The 20,931-nt window shown below is 39.5% G+C and overlaps 1 protein-coding gene across 2 annotated transcripts in view; it reads left to right on the forward strand.

Moving 5' to 3' along the window:
- SNX29 (sorting nexin 29) overlaps positions 1–19,207 on the forward strand; it is a 126,692-nt gene extending 107,485 nt beyond the window's left edge. For both annotated transcript variants that reach the window (XM_075767363.1, XM_075767365.1), the window contains one exon: positions 17,391–19,207. In XM_075767363.1, the coding sequence (XP_075623478.1) occupies positions 17,391–17,520 (130 nt within the window). In that variant the 3' untranslated portion in view covers positions 17,521–19,207. The remainder of the gene's footprint in view (positions 1–17,390) is intronic.
- The last annotated feature ends 1,724 nt before the right edge of the window (positions 19,208–20,931 follow it).

Raw genomic sequence — 20,931 nt, forward strand, 5'->3', positions numbered from 1 at the left:
GTCTGTTTCCATCTGTCTTTGCAAATGATAAAAATGGCTCCAAGAGTTAGTGAAGATGCCAAGTTGTCTCCCATGAAAACATGAAATCATCAATTTACCCAATATTTTTTCATTTAACACCTTTATGGCACGCAGCAGGTTAACGTCACTTCGAGTCCCTTTTAGTACTCTTGATTACGCCTGGTTCCCAGTTTGTACAAGGCAATTATTTTGCATAACCATTTGTCTTCGTCTAGGCAGCTTGGGTGGAGGTGGGATGCTGGCCAGTTCAACTAGGGAACGGGTTGGACCAAGACGCTTTTGGATGGTTTTTTGATAGGGCCCCAGGAATTGTATCATCACTCTCTGTCACTGCAGTTTACAACAGGCTTAGTAATGCAAGATCCCTCTGCAAGAGTTGTTATTCTCAGCAGCATTTACTTCTTCCTTGTCGCCTTGCTCTTTTACTGCTTCCTAATAAACTCAGCAAGTTGTTAGCAAGAGACGGGTTTTATAAACTCGGCAGTTTCTGTCCCCGACATGCTACCTGGCAGCGGAGCATGAAGAGGTTAAGATTTTTCTTAAGAGAACACAGAGGCAGTTAAAGTTTTGTGTCATTACAGCAATGATCCTGTTCCCTTGGCAACCAGCAAGTCACATGCACGCCCTTGTAAAAAAGTGAACTCTTGGTATTTTCAGGCATTTCTGTACTGCAGCAGGTGTTTCTGAAATTGGTAGCAAGGAATGGGCTCTAGAGCCAGTAAAGAAAGTTTCCATTTTGAGGCTGGGCAAAATAGGGAGAATACATTTGTAATTCTCTATTTGGCAAGCAATGTAAAATTAAACCAGAGAAGAGACTTGCAAAAATATAATTTTAATCTCTGCCATGTCTGTTTTTCTGTCTTACTGTTCTCAGCTCTTGTTTTAAATTCACATTTCTGTCAATGAGATGGTAATATAGCAACAAATTATAATGCTGACTACTCAAAAGTACAGGCTAACTTACACTGATAAAGAGTAAATCTTTAATATGTTTCAGAATTAAATCAAAACAGCTGAGATTGTAAATTATCTTGAATAAAAACTAGTTAGTTGGCAGACCTATGCATTTGAGTACCAGTTCTTGATATCCAGCAATGTGTAGTCACAGGTAGGAAGAATGTTGTGGAATAGGAAAGGAGTCGTCTCTCACTTCTGGAAGTGACTGTGACTCCTCAGACTCTCCACCACATTCTCTGTGTCTAGAAATTCTTACTTCTGTGGCTCGTGTCTTTTTTTGAGAAAGAGGTTTCTTTCTGCTTCCCGTGGTTGGAAAGTTTAGTCCCTCCTTGAAGGTCAGGTTGGTTTTTTTCTCTGTTCTGGTGCAGCAGTGACAAAGGAGCCCCACTCCTTTGAAGTCCAGTTGCAAAAAACCTCAATTACCTGTCCATTTTCTCTGCCGGGGTTTTTACAGCAAACATTAGCATAGTAACAGAGAATAATGCTGCTTAAGGCTATAGATTGTAAAATGTAAGATATAACTACCACCCATGCTCAAATAATCTTACACAGATAGGAAGTCAATTTGTAGAGTAAGACAGGCATTTACAATAAATGTGGAAGTGACTCGTTATTTTAGTAGAAAGAGGTAACTAGTAAATTTTTAGACATCCAGCCATTGCACTGAGAGAATATATAAAACGCTTTGCAGAGTTCTATAGCTTAGGGTCTAAATGGGAATCAACTCCTTCTCTATTGCCTGTCAACAAACCCACATCATTCCTATCAGCACACTCACTGCATGTTATCCTAACTGCAAGTATTTGCCAAGGAGGATTTGGTTAGCTAAATTATAAACTCTTTCTAATTATAAACACACAAAAAATCCTACTTCTATTTTGTCCATACCTAATTCATAATCAATAGATCCAATATTCTTTAAAGCTTCTTATGCCAGTTTTGAGTCTGGAACAAATTTTTGCATCCTGGCTATGTAAAGTGGAATACTAGAAATGCTAATATAATTAAGCGTGCAGTACTTCAAAGTACCGTCCTCATTCTTGATAGCATGAAAGCATTTTACTATGGAATAAGGTATCGAACCTTTTTTTGCTTTCAGCAACGTTGACAGCCGTCTTGAAACCTTTTCTTTGTAATGTGGCATCATTTTCCTAAAAGAATAACAGAAAAAAGTTGTTCTTGTCAGGCTAGCCATATGATAGCTTCACCTGCCATTCAAATACAGAATTACCATGTTTCTTGTAAGCATTGTGCTATGTACCAATATGCTCACTCTACCCTCTTTTTACTGTCTGTCAGCACTGGTTAATATATTTAATCAATGGCATATAGGAAAAAAATTTAACCCAAGAAGGTGTCATTATCATAATATATTAGGGTGCACAGCACAGTGTCTAGGTGCCAGTTTAAATTAACAACAGTACATAAACCCAGAAGAGTCCAGACTGCGACAGCAGGCAGTTTTTCACCAGAGTGTTTCTTTAACTGGAGCGACGTGTCCAGTAAGAACTTTCAAGTGAGGTTTTCAGCCTGGAGAAGTGTACAAAAAATGCCTTAAACTGGTAGTTTTCACAAAATATATTTTGGACAGTAAAGCAGTAGAATAATAATGTGTCGACGACTCGGTAGGATTTCCTCCCAAGGCTCGGGCAGTCTAGTGTTGCGCTCTGATTGAAGTCTGGGTGGCTGAACACCCCAGAGAGGGAACAGGGAGTTGCATCCTCACAAAATGAAATCTAGGTGGCAATTTTAACACTATTTAAAACACAAACACTTGTGATACCATCTGTATGAGGCTGCTGAGCTCATTCTCTAGGCCTAAGGTATGAACTCTGCGGAAAAATATAGGAAAGACTTGCCTCGGCAAGCTAACCAGCAACTCTTCCAGATGCAAAATTACGGTTGATTCTGACCGTATTTGTGTATCTGATTTATTGTGGCACTCTGCTAGACTTCAGGTGTGTGCGCCGCTCAGTCTGGGCACGTCGCGTGGCTCAGCCAGGCTTGCCCAGAGCCTCAGTCTGCCTGGCAGCTCCATGTCCCAGTCTCTCTCCATTGAATTAAGCCTCCCCGAGAGCTTGAGATAGGTGTATTCTCCGTTCAGCAGGCTCTGCCCTCGGTCAGTACGCTCTTTTATTGTGTTTGTCTCCAGATAGAATGCCATAGCGTTATACTTGAACCCTGGGTAAAACAAATGCATGTTTTAGTTCTCATACAAAATGATAATCAAGAGTTGCAAAGTATGGCCATGAAAATAGTAAAATACAAACCAATGTGTGTAAGACTGCTTTCCATTAACCTTCTAGTGTGCATCTGATTACTGTCAGTTGTAAAATAATGACATTTGATGTTTTTACATTTGAAAGGGATTGACATCTCTACAGGACTGACAAAAACTTTTCTCGTAAGCATGTAGAATGTATTTCTACTTGAATAGCTAACAAATCTTACAGGGCGTTTCCTTTCTTCCTTCCATTCAAATAATAGTAATTATCAAAGTTTCAGATTTTTTTGCTTCATTAACAACAATACTCTTGTTTGCAATTGTCTAGTTATTTCTTTTGACACAGTAAAGCAGTTTCTGGCATGATTACCGGAGTAGGATTCCTTTTCAAAGTTGCTCCAAAAATATACCAAATTTAATGAAAAAGGGGTTTATTTTCTATGTACTTTCCTAAATTCTCTAGTAAATGAGACTAGACACGGCTGGGCACTTTATTTCCTAGTTCTCCTCCGTAACAACGTGCCCCATTATTGCGCTGGAGCCGACTTCTCCAGAGGAGAGCACAGAGGAGTTTTGACGGTCAGTCAGTCGCTGAGAATGTGCTGAACCGGGATTGTACGCAAGGGCAGGTGCCAGAATGTTTGCGCTTCCCTGCTCTGTGATGGTGTCTTCCTTCCAACACGTGGGAGCTCTCCTGCTTTAAACTACCAAAGCTGTCTCTTTCTGTCCCTTTTCAATCAAAGTCCAAAATATTAATATAATGTTTTAAAGTGGGCACAGAATTTTCAATAGAAAAGATCCACAAACATGGAGAATATTGTGTTACATCCTAATACATATTTTTATGTAGCATCCAAGTCATCAAAGAGCGCCAGACTGGCCAAAAAAAATCAAAGTGAATGTTTTTATTTTATATGAAGATAATTTTTTTCTTGGTATAATTTTTTAAACTATTCAGCAGGTGAGACTACACTGAATTGTCTCTCTAGTGACAGTTACTAGAATGAGTACATAATGTTAATGTGGATGGTACGAGCAATGTATTGCACGGTTGTTGAGGACTGTTTCAGGTACCTCACTGCTTCCTGTGTCACCTGCCCACCCCACAGACACCTCTGTCAGATCTGAATAATGTTCTCACAAAGTTCGCCCTTCCTGAGCCAGTTTCCTGCCCACTAAGTTACATTACCTCCTGGTTAGTAGAATCTGGTATCAGACTTCGTGACAATTACAAACCTAAAGCATCAATAGCCACTTAATTACCCTTGTTTGCCAGGGCAGTAATACTGTCAAAAAATACAAGTTAAACAAGAGCTCCCTTCCCCATATCTACATGAATTTCCTGAAATTAAATTTTGGCTTTCAAAGCTTACTTTTTGGCCTACTAAATCCTGCGAAACAGTTTGTAATATTTATTCTACAGCTGCACGTAAACTAGCTGATCTATAATTGCTTGTTAAGTTTCTCTTTATGGAGATTATTTTAAGAAAATTGCCAGCTTCAGACATTCACAGTCAAATATCAGCATATGTGGCTGAAGATTGTGTAACAGCTAGTCCAGGAGACCTATTTTGGAGAACTCATAGGTAGGGGAAGGGAAGCATCTGCAGGTCTCGTACAGAAAATAAGTGTACCAGCAGCAAGTGTTTTGGGAACTATTCCTATAAACCCGTTTTGTAAGCAGCCATCTGGTCAGTCAGAGCAATCTCTGTGGAAGTGCCAATGGATACGAGAGCTCTGGGATCCATCACCCTCAGTTACCAGTTCTGCTCTTCAAAGCAGTGCCTTGGAGGAGCCCTCTTTTTCACGATGTGTTCTTCCTCCATGCACAGCGATAGTGCAAACGCTCCAAAAGCTGCTCTCTCTTTTGGAATGGCAGAGTACTGGGAAGGCCCATGAAATTGCCAAGTTACGTTCTCCGTACAGCGGAAGGCAGATTTCAGGTAGGTAGTGTAGCGTGAGGCCTTTGAGTAGCTGGGATTGTGTACTTTTTTACTGACAAGTTCTCATAGCCGAAATCGCTTTTAGTGGGGTTTTTTTGGTGTTTTTTTTAAAATTAGAATTTGAAATGTACAACTGAAGAGGGAAGTATTTAAATAAATATATGTTCACAGAATGAATAGAAACTGATTAATGGAACTGAAAAAAATAAATAATCTCTTATTTATAATATATTTATATTATATTTATAATATATTTGGAAGTTGCATACCATGCAACTGTGGCACTTTAGGAGGTTTTTGAAGCTGCACTATTCTGACAACGGGTGAGGTTATTTCTACTCCCGACTCTCTTTGATGTGTTCAAAGGAACTTAAGGGCTTCTGGCTTACTTTAACCATTCTGCATGGCAAAACATACCACGTAAAACTAGACTAGCCTGGCCTGGGTGACATGGCTGGACAAAACTCAGTCTGGAGATTCAGGAGAAGTTAAAATCTCTGCTTAGAAAAATACAGAGTCATGAAACTGAGAGGCACAGTTTATAACCAGTAACTCCAGGTACAAACAACAGTGGCTTAAGTTCAGGGTGTGTGTTTGAGAGAAGGTCTTTCACTTGCCACTTTCAGCTTCAATTCTATTAAAAGGGGAAGCTTGATTAAGATATTTGTCAACAGTGCAGACCATCTAAAAAATCACTTCTATTCCAAGACTTCCTTAAACGTGGTAGAGTGGAGGAAATCACAGACCAGTAAGTGTGTGCTGGGCATACACAATGAGAGCTTGATTGAGTGGTTTGGTGTTCAGGAACCAGGGTCTGAGTAACACGACCTAACAGGTTCCCTGTGTCTCCTCCTAGTCAGGGCCACAGACCCGTCTTCTCTCTCCAGCTCCCAAACACCTGCAAATGGTGTTTTTTTTCAAGTATCTGATGCAGAAAAGCACCGAACGATTCCCGTAAGCCACTGCACGGCTCCGTGTCCCGCCGATGGGCGTCACAGCGGGGCACAGCCGGCGTCCCAGGCACGGTCAGTCCCTGTATCCCGTAGACTGGCCTTTGCGCAGAAGTAATCTCTCTAGATTAAGGGAAGGGCCTGTTTCGTATCGAGTGCTTCTCTCTGACATTTGCAAACACTTTTGGCGTAGTGTATCTATGTAATCCATTGTCAGAAATATCGCAAGCTAAGCTCTCAAACGTGAGTTTATGATGTTTGCCACAGATCTCCTGAAATGTCAGTGTCTCAGTTCAATTGCCCTTGAGGAATCTGTTAGGGAGGGAAAGAAAAAGGGGAGGGGAATAAGTACTGAAAATACACCGTTCTTTAAATCAGAACACGTGTAAATATACTCCCATATGTAAATTTTATGTAATTACTAAAGTGGCAGGTTTTTAAAAAATTAATTTGGTAATGAAACAACATGACTTTAAAATTTTTCTCTTCATGTAATTGCAAGATTTGGAGTATTGCAGGAAAACCTATTCTGTAATGTTTATTTCACTGGGAATAATACCAAAGATTAAGTTTAATTACTTTTCCCTAGTGGAAAAGATTGTGAGGAGTGAAAGAGGCTTTTCTGGGAGGTGGCTATATAAGCTTTATTCCTTTCTCTTCGCATATGAAACAGTAAGGAATACTCGTGAAAATGGGGTTTAGAAAAATCTGTTTATACATCTTGTATTGCAGTCTCCCAGTGCTTATTCATGCTCCTTTCCGTGCAATGCTGACAGTAATGGATAAATAGATGCATCCATTCAAATACATGAAGCAAATAATCTTCATAAGGGAGGTATCTTTGTACTTCGCATGTACTTGGCTTTAATCCAGCCCATAACAAGTTTGTTTATGCCTAACTGCACAGTTTTTCAAAAGGAGGTGGGTTATTTTTTTTTCCTCATTTGAACTTGCATTGAAAAATACTTCAGCAGCCATCAGTTTCTCATGTGAAAACAGCATGAATTAGCTACAGGCCATCACCGAAAATCAAAACATCCTACAGAAGCTTTGTTCTGTGGTTTTGTTCATCTGCCAGCTATAAACATAGTCCATTCAATTCTGTTGTATTTCATATGCTATTTTTGTGGTGTATTTCTAATGTGTTTGGCACTTCTGTGGCGATAGCAGAATCCATGAACAGTTAGCTGAAGGATACTAAAATAACTCCGTGTAATTATAGGCACTCATCTATTAATAACAAAAATTAATGGTATGCATGCGTACTTCCCTGCTGTATCACTTCACATCATTAACAAATGAGTAAAGAAAGTGATTGTTGCTAGTTTTTTTAGGAATATTCTCTAGACTGCTTCAGAGGTCTCAATGCATTCTCTGTAGGTACGGTTAGGCCAAATGTCAGCTCAGAAATGCTAAATGACCTGAACTGTTGAGATCTAGGCAGAAAGAACAGAGGCAGCTTCGTCGCACAGTCCTGGTTTGTCTGCAGCACGCAGCGATTGCACTGGTACGCTCTCCACGCATCTCCCACCTGCTGTCTTGGTGTGGCCGTAACCCAAGGACAACGTGAGGGGAGTGTTCTGCATATTTACAGCATCGGTCTAACATTGGGCTATTCTTGTCTACGATGATGCAGTTGGAATAGCTGCAGATTTCCTAATGCAGATCTGCTTTATAGTGAAACAGCCTTCTGCAGTTTACTCTTGCTAAAACAATCCAATTTTAGACAGAAATTACAGGAAAGATTTGTACTGGGATGGCTGATGTCACTGTCTCCAAGAGCAGACCAGAGTAATTTTTCTTCAGATCTTCACATATTAATTATACGGTCCCCCAGAGTTTGATTATACCAACAGCAGCATGAAGGTTTAGTTCCAGATTAAAATTTTAAACGTGTAACACAATTACACTTTGTATTAAGAGTTTAGTAAAACACATGATATGTAGTAAGAAGGAGAACCACTAATATGTGGGTCTGCAGGGATTGCTGTTCACTGTAGAAAGTGGTAGAAATCGGTGCCTTGTAAACAGCTGGCATAAAATTGGTTAATTTTGCAACTGCAAAATGAGCCAAAGAGCCTGTTTCATACTATTCCGTGTCTATTTTAACTCTGAAATCTTGTTTCTGAAATGTTATTCTAACCTTTAAGAACTCATAAATTAATTCTTTATGAGAGATTTTATTTAGTAGTCTTAATACAGTTTCTGGGTAAATGATAAATATACCAAACAGCTCTGAATGTCTGGCTCCTTTAAAAATCTTCCAGACTCCTACATATTAAAAGAGAGAAATCCCAAAGCACTAGCTATTGAGAATAGCCAGGTATGACCAAAGGGAAATAAAATGGGGCTGGTTTGTATTGTCAGGAGACTGAGTATTTTATCGTATTTTTACTGTTAATGCTACAGCTGAGTCAAATGCATCTACATCGTGAAGGCTCCAACCACATCCAGTGCTCAGCTTTTTCTAAGCACAGGACAGCGGTATGTATAAGATTCAAAATGCTTCGTGTCCAGCTGAAGAGCTGTGACATGGCAGTTGGTATCTGTCCCCTGCGCACCTCCGTAGGGCGTAAACAGTCTTCATATTGCATCAGCGTGGCCCTTTGCTGGTCAGGCCTGTGCCGTAATAGAGCAGGGAGGCACTGGAGGCGTGTGCTGTACACAGTGTCTTCTAAGACTTTTCCCCTGCTGCTTGTGAAGACAAAGTTCTGCATCACCTTACTGCCCTCTGGTACTGTACACGTTCCTGCGTAGCATTGATCTCTACATATAGATGCTTCACTGACATATTTCTAAACCAGGGAAAGTGAAACCTCAGCAGCTTTTTCAGTAACCATTTAGTTCACAATTTATTCAGAGCCATCAAATATCCCACATCAAGGTTGGCTAGGCCTTCTAACACCGAAATCTTCACGTGGCCGAAAGCCACAAAACTCAAAGCGACGAGGAGGAACTTCCTGGGGAGCTCATGGGTAAAAGATGAAAGTGCCTTTCTTGTGACCCTGAAACTTCCCTGTGGGATAAAACTGATAGGGGCTGCAGGAGCAGATACTTTGGGTAGCAGCAGCCATTTACAGGCTTCTCTCTGGAGCTGAGAACCGCGACTGTTCAGCAGCTCCCAGGCCGCCACTGCCCTGTTGCCAGGCTTGCAGCTCCAGTGGCTGCCAGCAGCTGGAGTCACAGCTGATCACTGTGGTCCTGAACGGGGTTTTCTTTCAGATTCTGGCAAGGAGCGAGCTTATTGCATATTGTATCTATTTATTTGTATTTTGAACTCATTGGCAAAGTTGCATCTGCATTCAAGAGGGACCAAGATGATACGCTTTTTAAAGATTCTGCATCTGACGATACCTGGAGAACTCACCCCCAATTTCAGGAGCTCGTGGCCAGCAATGTATTGTGCGTTGAACTCCCACTGGAGCTGGTAGCAAATTTTGCTTCCTGCTGGCCTAATTTGGAGTCATAATGAAGAAAAGGATGAGCCTGTATTCATCATTGCCACTTTCCTTCTTACAGAGAAAAATAATTGAAATCTGATGAAACATAAAATGTGATTTTGGGTGCCGATTACTGTAGTCGTCTTTTTGCTGGCCAGCCTGATGCTCGTTGAGTTTCTGTCAGTCCACGGAGAACATGGCATCCCAGGCTGGCTCCCTTAGTTGTTTATCGGGCTTCAATTAGCTTCCCGCTCTGTGCTGGATTAGATGTAAACATTAGTCCTTGTCTTCATTACCAAGAACAAAGTCAGCATTTCCCTTGTTACTCTGTTGACAGTACTCGATTCTGTACTTTATTTACGTATTTTCCCATCTTGATTACTTTTGTTTATTTAGAGAGTACAGGTTTAATTCCACTGTGCCAGCTCTCTGTGATTATGTTTCCAGGTGCAGGTGCACTATTTTCTATGTGCTATCCAACTCTGTGTAGGGATGTTTTGGGGTTTTTTTGCTTGTTTTTTTTTTAGCTTAGGGAAACTAAAAATAATACGCTAAAATTAAGAACAATCTAAAATCCCAAAGGCTGAGATTAAGACCTATATTTTGAGGTTTTAGGTCATGGATCACTATTAGTATCAAGCTTATGGCTGGAGTGCAGGAAGGTGCCTTTAGTATTTAGAGAATAAATAAAAAAAACCAGAAAGATTGCTATAAAGCACACTTCTTCACTTTTATTATTGCTAATGTATTTTCCAGAAAAGTTATGATTCCGTAGGATTCTAGGAGCGGTATTTGCTTGTTCATTTTTCACATTCCCAGCTAGTACTGTTAACATGACATCCATTCAAACCCGGATCTGTCCCGGAGAAGGGTCACGTCAGCTCTCTTCTGCCTTGTTGCATATGTAATACCATGCTGTAATCTTCATGAGAAATGAAGATACTTGAGAGAAGCAGCTGATACCTCTTAACTTGATGGAGCAATTAAAACTCAAGCACTTGCTTGGAAGATCAAAACAACGTGTTTTGATCACAACTTTTCTTTATCTTTCTATTTGTTTTTATGGTAATTTTAAAAGGAGGGGTTCTTAAAATAATAATGGTAATTGTTTGCCCAGGTTGTTTTTTCTGATGGGCAGTTTACTTGCAAAACTCAGACAGCTGAGTTGCGTTATTCCCATGGAGCCTACTTAAACTGTTGAAAAGTGTAAATGCTAGAGCTTGTGGGCAAATACTCTTGCCTGGCTGAATTTGGAGCAGAGAAGAGTCAAGGAGCACGAAGCCTCTCAGAGGGCAGCGGCAGCTGAGGAGCACAGCGGGCTGTCGCCCCGGCTCGGAGCTGAAGCACCACGGGCTGGCTGCCTGCTCCCCCAGCACACGGGCACTGGGTGGGTGCCCAGGACAGCCGGCTGGTGACTGCGCCGCACAGCCCGTCAACAGGCCAGAGGCCAGGCGTGGGGCAGTAGGGCAGGGGCACGCACCGAGGTTTTCATGGAAGTAGTTGGCTGAGTGCGCTAGTGAGCTCCGTACCAGGTAAATGATGGAGGTGAACAGGTAGGAAGAAATGTTTTAAGCTTTCAGATTTTTCATCTCTATGATAGAGGCAAATTAGAGGAGATGGTAAATCTTTCTCTTTTTTAACAATGCTTGGCATGAAAGGTGTTGACTTTTTGCATTTTTTGTTCTGTGCAAGCAGAGGTGGGTAGCTCTCAGGAGTTGATATACGTCTCCTTTTACTGGCTTCTCATATGCTGGTGTCCGAGGACACGCTCTGTATACTCTTTCTGTTGTTACTTCTGATGCCCATCGTATTGATTATGGGCTGTTAAAAGCTAATTTGGTAATTAAAGTTGTCTCCATTCCATGTGATTTTTTTTGCGCGCAAACAAGTTGTGAATGCGGAGGAGGAAGTGCCTGGCCAGTCACTGCGATGCACTGCTGTCTCAGCACATTGAAATTGCTACTTGTCAAACGAGTTTTACTCCTTTTATTTTCACATATGTGATGCATTGTGAATCCTGATGCATGTCTTCTGTTTTTAGTTACCTCAATATTTTCAATAAAAATGCATCCTAGATCTGTCTCTGCTTTCCTTAAAGATGATAATTACAGTAGTAGCAGGAAAAAATGAATTCAGGTATTCACTGAACACTGTTCTTCTGAAAGCAAATCCTAGAGTTTGTCATTATATAAACACCCTTGGAACATGTTCTGCCTCTGAACTGTTTGTTCATTGAATTACCCATCACTGAGAAGTGGTGGATTATACTGCTGGCACATATTCAGCTAACCCCCAACAGAGTAGAACGTTGGCGATTTCTAGATGGAAACGGATGGAATAGCCAAACTTCCTGCCTTTCAACTCATTGCCCAAATACACAAAACAATTATATCAGTTATAAATAAACAGCATATCATGGTGAACTTCCATGTGCATTTAGTGGTTTCTGGCTTTCTAGGAAGTTGTGAAGGGATCATTTGCATGAGTTCCGTCTCTATGCATTACGTGATTCTCACTGGGGCAGCACAGAAAACGGCAAGTAACCGTCCTCAAACGCAGACATCATTGCGCATTACAAAGCCAAGGAACGAGACTCTAGGTGTAAGTATTGCTCAGACGTAAACTGATGAGAGGTTGTTTCTACAGGGGTCTGGGCATTTCCTGAAGGAAAGAGTGTATTTCATCTAAAATTAATCATCAGTATTATTCATTGTATAGGATATAACTAATGGACACTAAACATTTACTGTAAGCAACCATCTTCCTATGCCAACTTCAAAGGAAAGTTAGTGGAAGGAAAAAAAAGATCTGATCATCAGAATTATGTACAGTGTCATGGCTGACAGAAAAATTAAAATATCAATCAGATGATGTTTATGAAGAAAATCGTCATGCTGGTATGGAAACTGATTTGTAGCATGAGAACGTTCAAGTTTGGCTCATTCAAATTATAACGAATGGAAGCATGATTATGTGTGTAATTATTTCACAGCAAGAAGAGATTGAATACGTCAATATGAATACCAAGTTCCGCCGCAGAAGTATGTATGTGGAAGTAGAAGGAGCTGTACAGTAATCAAACAGTTGGATAGAATGTTAGAATTAATGCTTTTCATTTCTTCATCAGTTCAGATCTAATCTTGATAGGAAATGATTATTCAGTTTTTAACCTGGCAACTTTGCTCTAATAGTCTCGTCAGGATTTTCAATGCCAAAGTGTCCTATAGAGGGATTATCTTACCCATATCTTTCTATCTCTTCTGTTAATAGCTGACTATTTAAACATCCCAACTCAGTCATTTGTATTAATAGATGGAGATCACTGTTTCTCATTAATAGTTATATTTCATTTCTACAAAATTGGGAGTGATAGCAGGAATGTGGCTCCAATTATTTTTACACTTCAGCAACTGGAAACCAGGATTTTACCCAAACCACTGCAAAGCAGGAGTTACTAGAGTATATAAAATGATTTGATGAAGTCAGAGTCTCAGTTAATAATCCACTAAATAGGTGTTTTAACTGATTTTAATTGGCAGTAGAAGGTGCTGAGATATGTTGTATTGGCAAGTCAGAATTAGGTCTCATTTATCTAATACGATCTCTTAGTCTAGTATAGGCGTAGTTCAACAGGACCTTTTTTTGGGGAGGCTGCCTGCCTGGATCCAGTTTACCACACTAAATATTGGGGTTATAACCAGAAATTAGATTATTATAATGACAAACAAAAAATAACACTAGAAACTGGCAAGAAAGAGTCACCAAATTTATCTGCCAGCTAATGCCTTTCTTCATGAGGTGTGTTTAATACAACTCAAGCAAAACTAGAATCATGAACGTCTCCAGAGATGCATTTACATGTGAGATATATTATATATATGAAATACCTGATCCTGAGCTTTGCTACACTCCCAAGATGTGCTTATTACTTCTGTTGTCCAATCTCTGGCTAGTTCGAAAGTATTTCCAATTGCAGACGTGTCACACTATTTGTCTCTTAATTTTATCCTGAAGAGTAGACAGTGAGATGGGAAATAAATTTCTTCATGTAGATGTTCACAACATCAGCTACGGAAATGCTGCAGTTCCAGATGCTAAGTATGTAAAGAAAAATACACAAAAATGCAGTTTACATTTTGATCACAGAGAGCAATAAATGAAAGGTATGAATAAACTAGAAGCTGATTAAAAAGACCAGTTATTTTAAGTTATTTTAAGCTATTTTCTGTAGATGCACCTCAGGCAGAACTTGACACCAAGACAAAATCAATGAAACTGAATTGGTATCCAAACAAACGCTGGGCAGATCAATCAAGAATGCTTAAAAGCTGAACGGTGACCTGGTGGGAAGAAGGAATTGATTGCCTCAGCAGGTTGCTTTTTCCTTCAGAATGGGACAAGGTGAGAATGTAGACAAGAACTTGAGCCTTTAATACTTGGACATTCCACTGCTGACAGGGTAATGCCTGGCGAGACCCAGCTGCCTGCCAGACTCAGCCTGGAAAATTAAACCCTGTTAAGACTTCAGTGGCCAAAAAGGTAATAGAATGAAAAGAAGAATGGCACATTAACTCTAAGCAGGTGTAACTCTCACAGCTGTAGACTCAAAGAGTCGGTGCTTACCACAGGGATTTGGGTAGCTGTTCTGGAAGAGTTATTCTGCGACTCCCTGGTTGAGATTTACATATTCTGAATGTCTGTGTTAATCTGAGTAAAGCTATCAACTATATCAGCTAGCCCAGTGACTGGTTTTGCTGAATGAGCCACGTGAGAGCACCTGCAAACCTTGCATGTAAGTATGCTTGTTCCTTCCTCCTCAATCCCACACACAGATTGGCACAAACAGATTCAGAACAACTGTCTCAGTTTCATTTTCACGTGCATTTCAGCAATACTGACAGGATCATTTTAAGGGCTTTATCCCTCCGCCTAAGAGTTCATGGAGTATCTGACCTGTTGAGCTGTCAGTGGCCTAAAAAAGGGTCTTGTTTAGTGCCAGAAACTCTGTAAGTATCATTTGATTTCAAGGCCAGAACTAAATTATTCAATCTAGTAACAGGAGATAGAAGAGATGGAAGATTGATCTTCTCCTCCTACTTGATTACCATGTATTTTGGGGGTGGTTGGTCATTTTTCCCCCCAGTTCAGTAGCTAAACTTTCTGCAAGTCAGCACTTCAACTGTAGAGCAAAAAGCAAGAGCTGAAACAGACAAGTGTGATGGCAAGGTTTCTCATCAGGCTTTGGAGGAGGGAGGATGGAAAGGGGCTTAAGACATACACTTTTAAAAGTATGACTTTTTTTAATACAACTTTTTTCCCCATACAACATCTCTTTCCATGGAAGTCGATCAATTTGATTTCAGCTCCAGTTTCCTTTTTCATTCTGGATGCATGAAGATCTAATTCCTCAGATATAAATTGGTTTCTGTAAATCCACACAACATAATGATTTGTCTTAGAACTTAGATTGTCATTATAAAAATTAGCTAAGACATTTAAGACAAATTATCTTTAATTTGGTTATTAGATGTATCTCATTCTGGAGTAGCATCATTTAAATTAGCAGAGTTACTTGCAATTTCTGTCCTTCATTCACTGACATTGGTGTTCATGTAATTATCGTAAGATGATCATATTACTTCAGCCGTGCCTGACAGGGCAGACTGATAGTACTTCATAGCTCTTCATTTTAGGGGAATTCATTTTGCACCTTTTGCACTTTTTTCTTTGAATGGATTTTCCCTCCAGAAGGGAAAAGTGAGTTTCCCTTGGGCCGACACTAATGTCATTTTGTGGACCTGCCAGCAGGAGGAGCTTGTGTATTAAAATGTGCTTTCAATAAAGCAACCACCAAATTATAGTAATTGCACATAACCCCGTGCTTTCTTCTGCAATGTAAACTACCATGTATCCGTAAATCTGCCTGGTAGAGCTAAAGTACTATCAGTGGTGGCCATCATGCTAGTAAATTAACCTATTTTAGAGTAAGAAAAGCCCAATGGGGTGAAAATTTAATTCTATTCCATTGCATATTTGATGTTTAGATACTTTTATGTTCACTTGTTCTGAAAAATCCGTATTTCAACACAGAATTACCACCCTCTGAAGCCAGTACCCTATGCTTTAGTTTACAAGCATTAGAGTATCAACACTGCATCGCTGCAATTTTATAAATAGCATAAAAACAATGAGTAATAATATTCTGTTACTAAAAGAAATCCATGCTAATGAGCACAGCTGAAATTGGATGCACATGATCAGAATTCTCTACAGCAATTTAGACAGCATTGCTGAGTTTCAAAATAAGAACCCGTAGACCAAGGTTAGAAGTCCAATTATCCTTGGCTACCAAGTATTAATAACACATGCTAAATTAATTTTTAGACATTTTATTTTAGTGACAAGCAAAATAAGGAATTAAAGATCTAATTTGTTAATCTTGTTATTAAAGAAGAGGAGGGTGTATACTACAGGTATTTTATGCAATTTTTTTCCTGTGAAGGACTTCCTAGGTACCTAGGAGACTACATACTGCAACAGGAGCATGGTTAATTTAGAAAAATCCTCTATTATTTTAACCAAGGTTATTTTAGACTGTTCTGATCAGAAATTTATAAAAGTAAAATACACTGCCATTAAAAAACATAATTTTATTTTCTGTTCCTGTTTAGCACCTGGACACGTTTCTTCTCCACTGGCTTTTTATTATTAGTGCAGTAACATGGGTGCATTGCAGGTGCACAGGTACTGGCTCCCGGTGACTGACCTACCTTAGCTTGCTGAAGTGCTTCTGCAAGTGAATTTTCCACTCAGTGCGGGGACTTGTGAAAGGCTTTTGCTTTGTGAAGATCTCTCCATGTGGCTGCTCAAAATGCTCGAGTGGAGCCCGAGTGTGCCTTTGGCTTCAGCAGGGCTGTCTGCCCTGTAAGGAAGGTCACTGCAGGAAAAGGAACTAGAGAGAGTAAATTCAGTGTTGTTTTAAAATGTATCTGTATTTGTTTTATCTGGCAAGAATTGCAAATGAGCAATTCCTCCCTTACAGACTTGTTAATGCACTCTGAAGATAGGTATTAGAAGTTGGGGTTTTTTTACTTATAAGTTTGGCTTTGTATGCTGTGTAATTTTATTGCCTAGCTGAGTTGTAAAATGAAAAATTTAGTTTTACTTATTGATCTGTATGTAAGCAGTGTAATTAAAAACCACGTGGAGTCCTCTAAAAGAATGGCAAAAGTACAACGCTATCCCTTTATACTGTAGTTTTCCGAGGAGTCTATAGCCTCTGAATATCACCTAGGTAAGCTGGAATTTTCTGTTACTGCTTGTTGTTGAACTTAATGTACTTCTTGGAGCCTTTTCTAAAAGGCTCGTTCATGTAAGACTGTAGTCTGCTGTGGGTCAGAAGAGACTGAGGAATTCCCAACAGGGATGTATTACTAATGTACTTCATCATGTAATGATACATCCGTCCATAATTAGAGGATTGTTAAGTAGAGCATCATCCAAGCTCTTGTCTATTTTGCTTGTACTTGTATCACTTCAAAATGCTTTTCCCACCATTTCTGAACTGCAACTCATAGAGATACGCTTTTATCCTGTAATTTGCAACCTTCCATGAAGTACTGGGAGTTCTACTAGTTCTCATTTTTGAAAGAGCCCATTTTGCAATTCGCACTTGAGATACCAGTAGAAAGAACGCAGTTCTGTGTAGCTGAAGATGTGTGCTGTACTTCACAGTCATGTGCCAGGCTCTCATAACATCTGCTTTTTTCATGTTTGGAATAACTACAGAATAATTTACATATAACATAAACTACTTTTGTCTTTATTTCTTCTCTCTTTTGTATTTATTTCTTAGTGATATTCCACCTTCTGGAGAACCAGCAAGCAAAAGCAATCGCTCGAGAGTGACTACACGCTTCCCCAAAATATCTCGCAGCCATCAGCGAGAGCCACGAAGCCTGGAGCCTCAGAGTGGTGATCTTTGACCCTTTTTCGTAATTGTGAATATTGGCACCAAGTACTTTAAGCTGTTCTGAGATTCCTTCCTAGCCTGTATTTATAATTTAAGCTCCTGAAGAGACTACAGCTGCATCAACTTAAGTCCTGAAAAGAGACATTCATTCCTAAGGGTCACATCCTGATTAACTACTTTGGGAGGCAGTAATCACCTTCTCACAGGAATACAAGGGCCCTCCACAGGGCTCGGCAGACTGATAGGCATTGTCTTGGTTTTGTAAAGCTGCGCTGCTCATGTTCTCCTTTGTTCTTCAGAAGTTCTTCTGTTACTATGAATTCCTTGTTTGCTTGTGTCATCTCCCTCGCTACACATACATTTTCCCGTTCCAGGGACACATGGGTATCATGTCAAGACTTTTTTTTTTCCGTAGAACAGTTCTGATTATCACTAATTAATGTCAGAAGGATGTGCTTAAAAGAACCTCACTAATTTATTACCTTTTGTAAATAGAAAGACTGGGGTTTTTTATTGTAAACCTCTGACACACACAAAGGTTTTTAAAAAACCTGAAAAAGTAGATGACAAGGGAAAAACATTACAGGTGGAAAAATAGCTTTTGTACATTTCTAGGTAGATATTCTCAATAGCTTTCATTTGTGGGAAGTGAGTCTTTAAAATCAGAGAATGTAATAATTTTTTATTGAAATTTCAGTCTTGCTGTAAGGCTGGGTGCAATATTATTGATTTCTACAAACCACCACAAGGATACACAAAATGAGCATGATACAAAACAGTGTTTTCAAGTCATGGGTTATATTTTGTTATTAATTTGTTGCTGCTGTGACAGAGCAGTCCATCATTAACAGGACAGTGTGGAATTCTTACTCTGATTTTGTAAAACCCTTCACATGGTGATAGTTAAAAATTGCCCGTAATGGAAGTGCCTGTTACCTATCACCTCTTACTGAAAAGTAATTTGTAATGGTACTACTGTCAGAGTAACTGAAACAATTGACAAGAATTATTACAAGTGATGGAAGTCCTGACATGGATTAACTGGAATCCAGTTCAGTACCCATTAGCGGCACTGCCGTAGGCAGTTAATTATATGTTAGCTATCTTCCTCTCTTCATTAAGCAGTGTACATTCAAATTTTGTGTCAATTGTATTCTGGTTTTCCTTTGTGTAAGCACATCTTTCTTCTCAGAAGTTTTTTTGGATAATGTTACTGAAATTGATGTATGTTGTCATTTTATTATGTTCATTATATTAAATTCTCACATCAGTAGATACTGAAATCTAATATTACCCTGCAGAAAAAACAAGCTGATGATTAATAACAGAGTTTTTACCTTGGTGCTTTACTAAAGTTCTAGCAAAGCAGAACTTCTGTTCTGCAAACCCGTGCCCATTGCGTACTGTTCCGTCAGGTGAGTGGTCCAGTCATTTTCAGCAGCACTTCTTGAGTGAGTCGGGGTTCCTTACACGCAGTGAGTAGCATCAGTGGGCCGGTGCCAGTCTGAGCCCTGAGGGCTGGATTCCTACCGCTGAAATATGTAGCTTAGAGACTGCACTGAACAGCAAAATGTGACAGAGAGGTGGAATTCACTCTTCAGGTCAGAGATTTCAGATGATGAAATATCACAAAGTAAAATCATGTTATAGAAACGGAACAGTATTTTTCAGTCAGTGAGAGATCTCATTTCCAAAATAAATTAATAGAAAATTCAAAAGGCCAGCCTTGGAGCTAGCTGATTTGTTGTTATTAAAAGATGAATTACTGTTGGTGCTTTTTGTAAACTACAGCGGGACATTTATTTAAGAAGAAAGGAAAGTGAGCAGCTTGCCAGTTAATGCTTCTCCTTACTCTCTGGTCTGATACACTGCTGATAGTTTACTTTATCTTTGTTGGGAAGAAAAGTAGTTCTGATGATAGTCCCACTTTGAAACAATTCTAAATTCATCTTTCAGGAAGTGGAGACTTGGGTAGTCTTGGTTAGAAATACGACACACATCTATAATCACTGAATTGCAAGTAAAGCTGAAAGAAAACACTGTGGAAACCTTTGTGATATATGTGTCACATGAAGCTGCATCCATTTTCAGGAAATAATTCACAAGTTAAAGTACTCCTTATTCAGAAAGTTGCAAATGGTAAGCAATCTCATTTAGTGCAGACTAAATTTACTTTTTCTGTTGTTTAGGAATTTTTTTTAGCTGAATTGTGTATCAGCTCCTGAGATTAGTCTGCAATGTTCACTTTGTGATACAAGATACCGTAACGAGTGTATTACTAATCCACTTAAAATCCCATCTGTGGTTTCTCTAAAAATCTCAGTAAATAATTAAATGAAAGCCTTTCTTCACAAGATCGCTTTCCCACTTCATACACCTGGTTATTTTGCAGTTCAGTGAGGTACTTCCATGACTGCAAGTGGACACCTAGTGATGTGAATGCCCCAATTTTTAGCACCTTGAGAGATTCTAAAATGCAGTCTTTGAAAGAACTGTACACATCTGTCATGAATCCCACTTCTTTTGTTTATTTACTGGACTCAGCAAAGACTGGTGAAGAAGGTTGACCACTTGGTATTAAGAATCCCAAGTAGTTATATTATTCTTATAAAATACCTGTAAGCGTAACAATGATTCTATCGATTGGATGATTTTACCAGTTTGTCCTGTGTCACCTAAGTCCGTGCATGCAGTTACAGTTTTTGTACAAATGTGATTTCCTTTGTTACTGACCAGCAGCTCTCAAACCCTTACCTGTGGTCAGGGGCTGGTGCACAATGAGTGGATGGGTCCCACCAGTTGTTGTTGGCTCCTTGGAGCAGCACGGTGGTCACAGGACAGGCTGGTCCCCAGAGTCACTCCTGCCAGCCTTGGGCTACGGCCTGCATTGGGGAACTTGTAATATCGTTTCCATTTCTTTCCTGTTTTATCTTCAGGCATATTAGGTCTCTAGGGCTGCTCATCTGGAACCTTCAGTGACTATTCGAAATAAATTGTAAAAATAAGTGGCACTACTTTTATTTTAATGCTGGTCTCCAATCACATGCAAAACAAACAATTTCGTGAGAAACACAGGGCAGGCATCTTCCATCTTCGGCAGATGTGATCGTCTGTCAGTATTCCTTACATACTGACTATGGATTTTTAGAATCTCATTTATTTAGAGATTTTGTCATTCGTTATGGAGAATGCATCATATCAACTTGGCTTTTGCATTAAATCAAGTTTCTCAATAATAATAATAAATTTCCAAGGTTTATATGAGGCAGGATATTGACATAGTTCTAAAAGCTTAAATTGGTATGTCCATTAAGTTGCATACTCTTAGGAAGATTAATAATTGCAAAGCCAGTCTTTTATGGAACATATTCTTGATGTGATAGTTGTGATCAGATTATACTGTCTTACAGCATCTACTGCAAGT

This window comes from Balearica regulorum, chromosome 15 (genome assembly GCF_011004875.1).
Source record: "Balearica regulorum gibbericeps isolate bBalReg1 chromosome 15, bBalReg1.pri, whole genome shotgun sequence".
Taxonomy (NCBI): Eukaryota; Metazoa; Chordata; class Aves; order Gruiformes; family Gruidae; genus Balearica; species Balearica regulorum.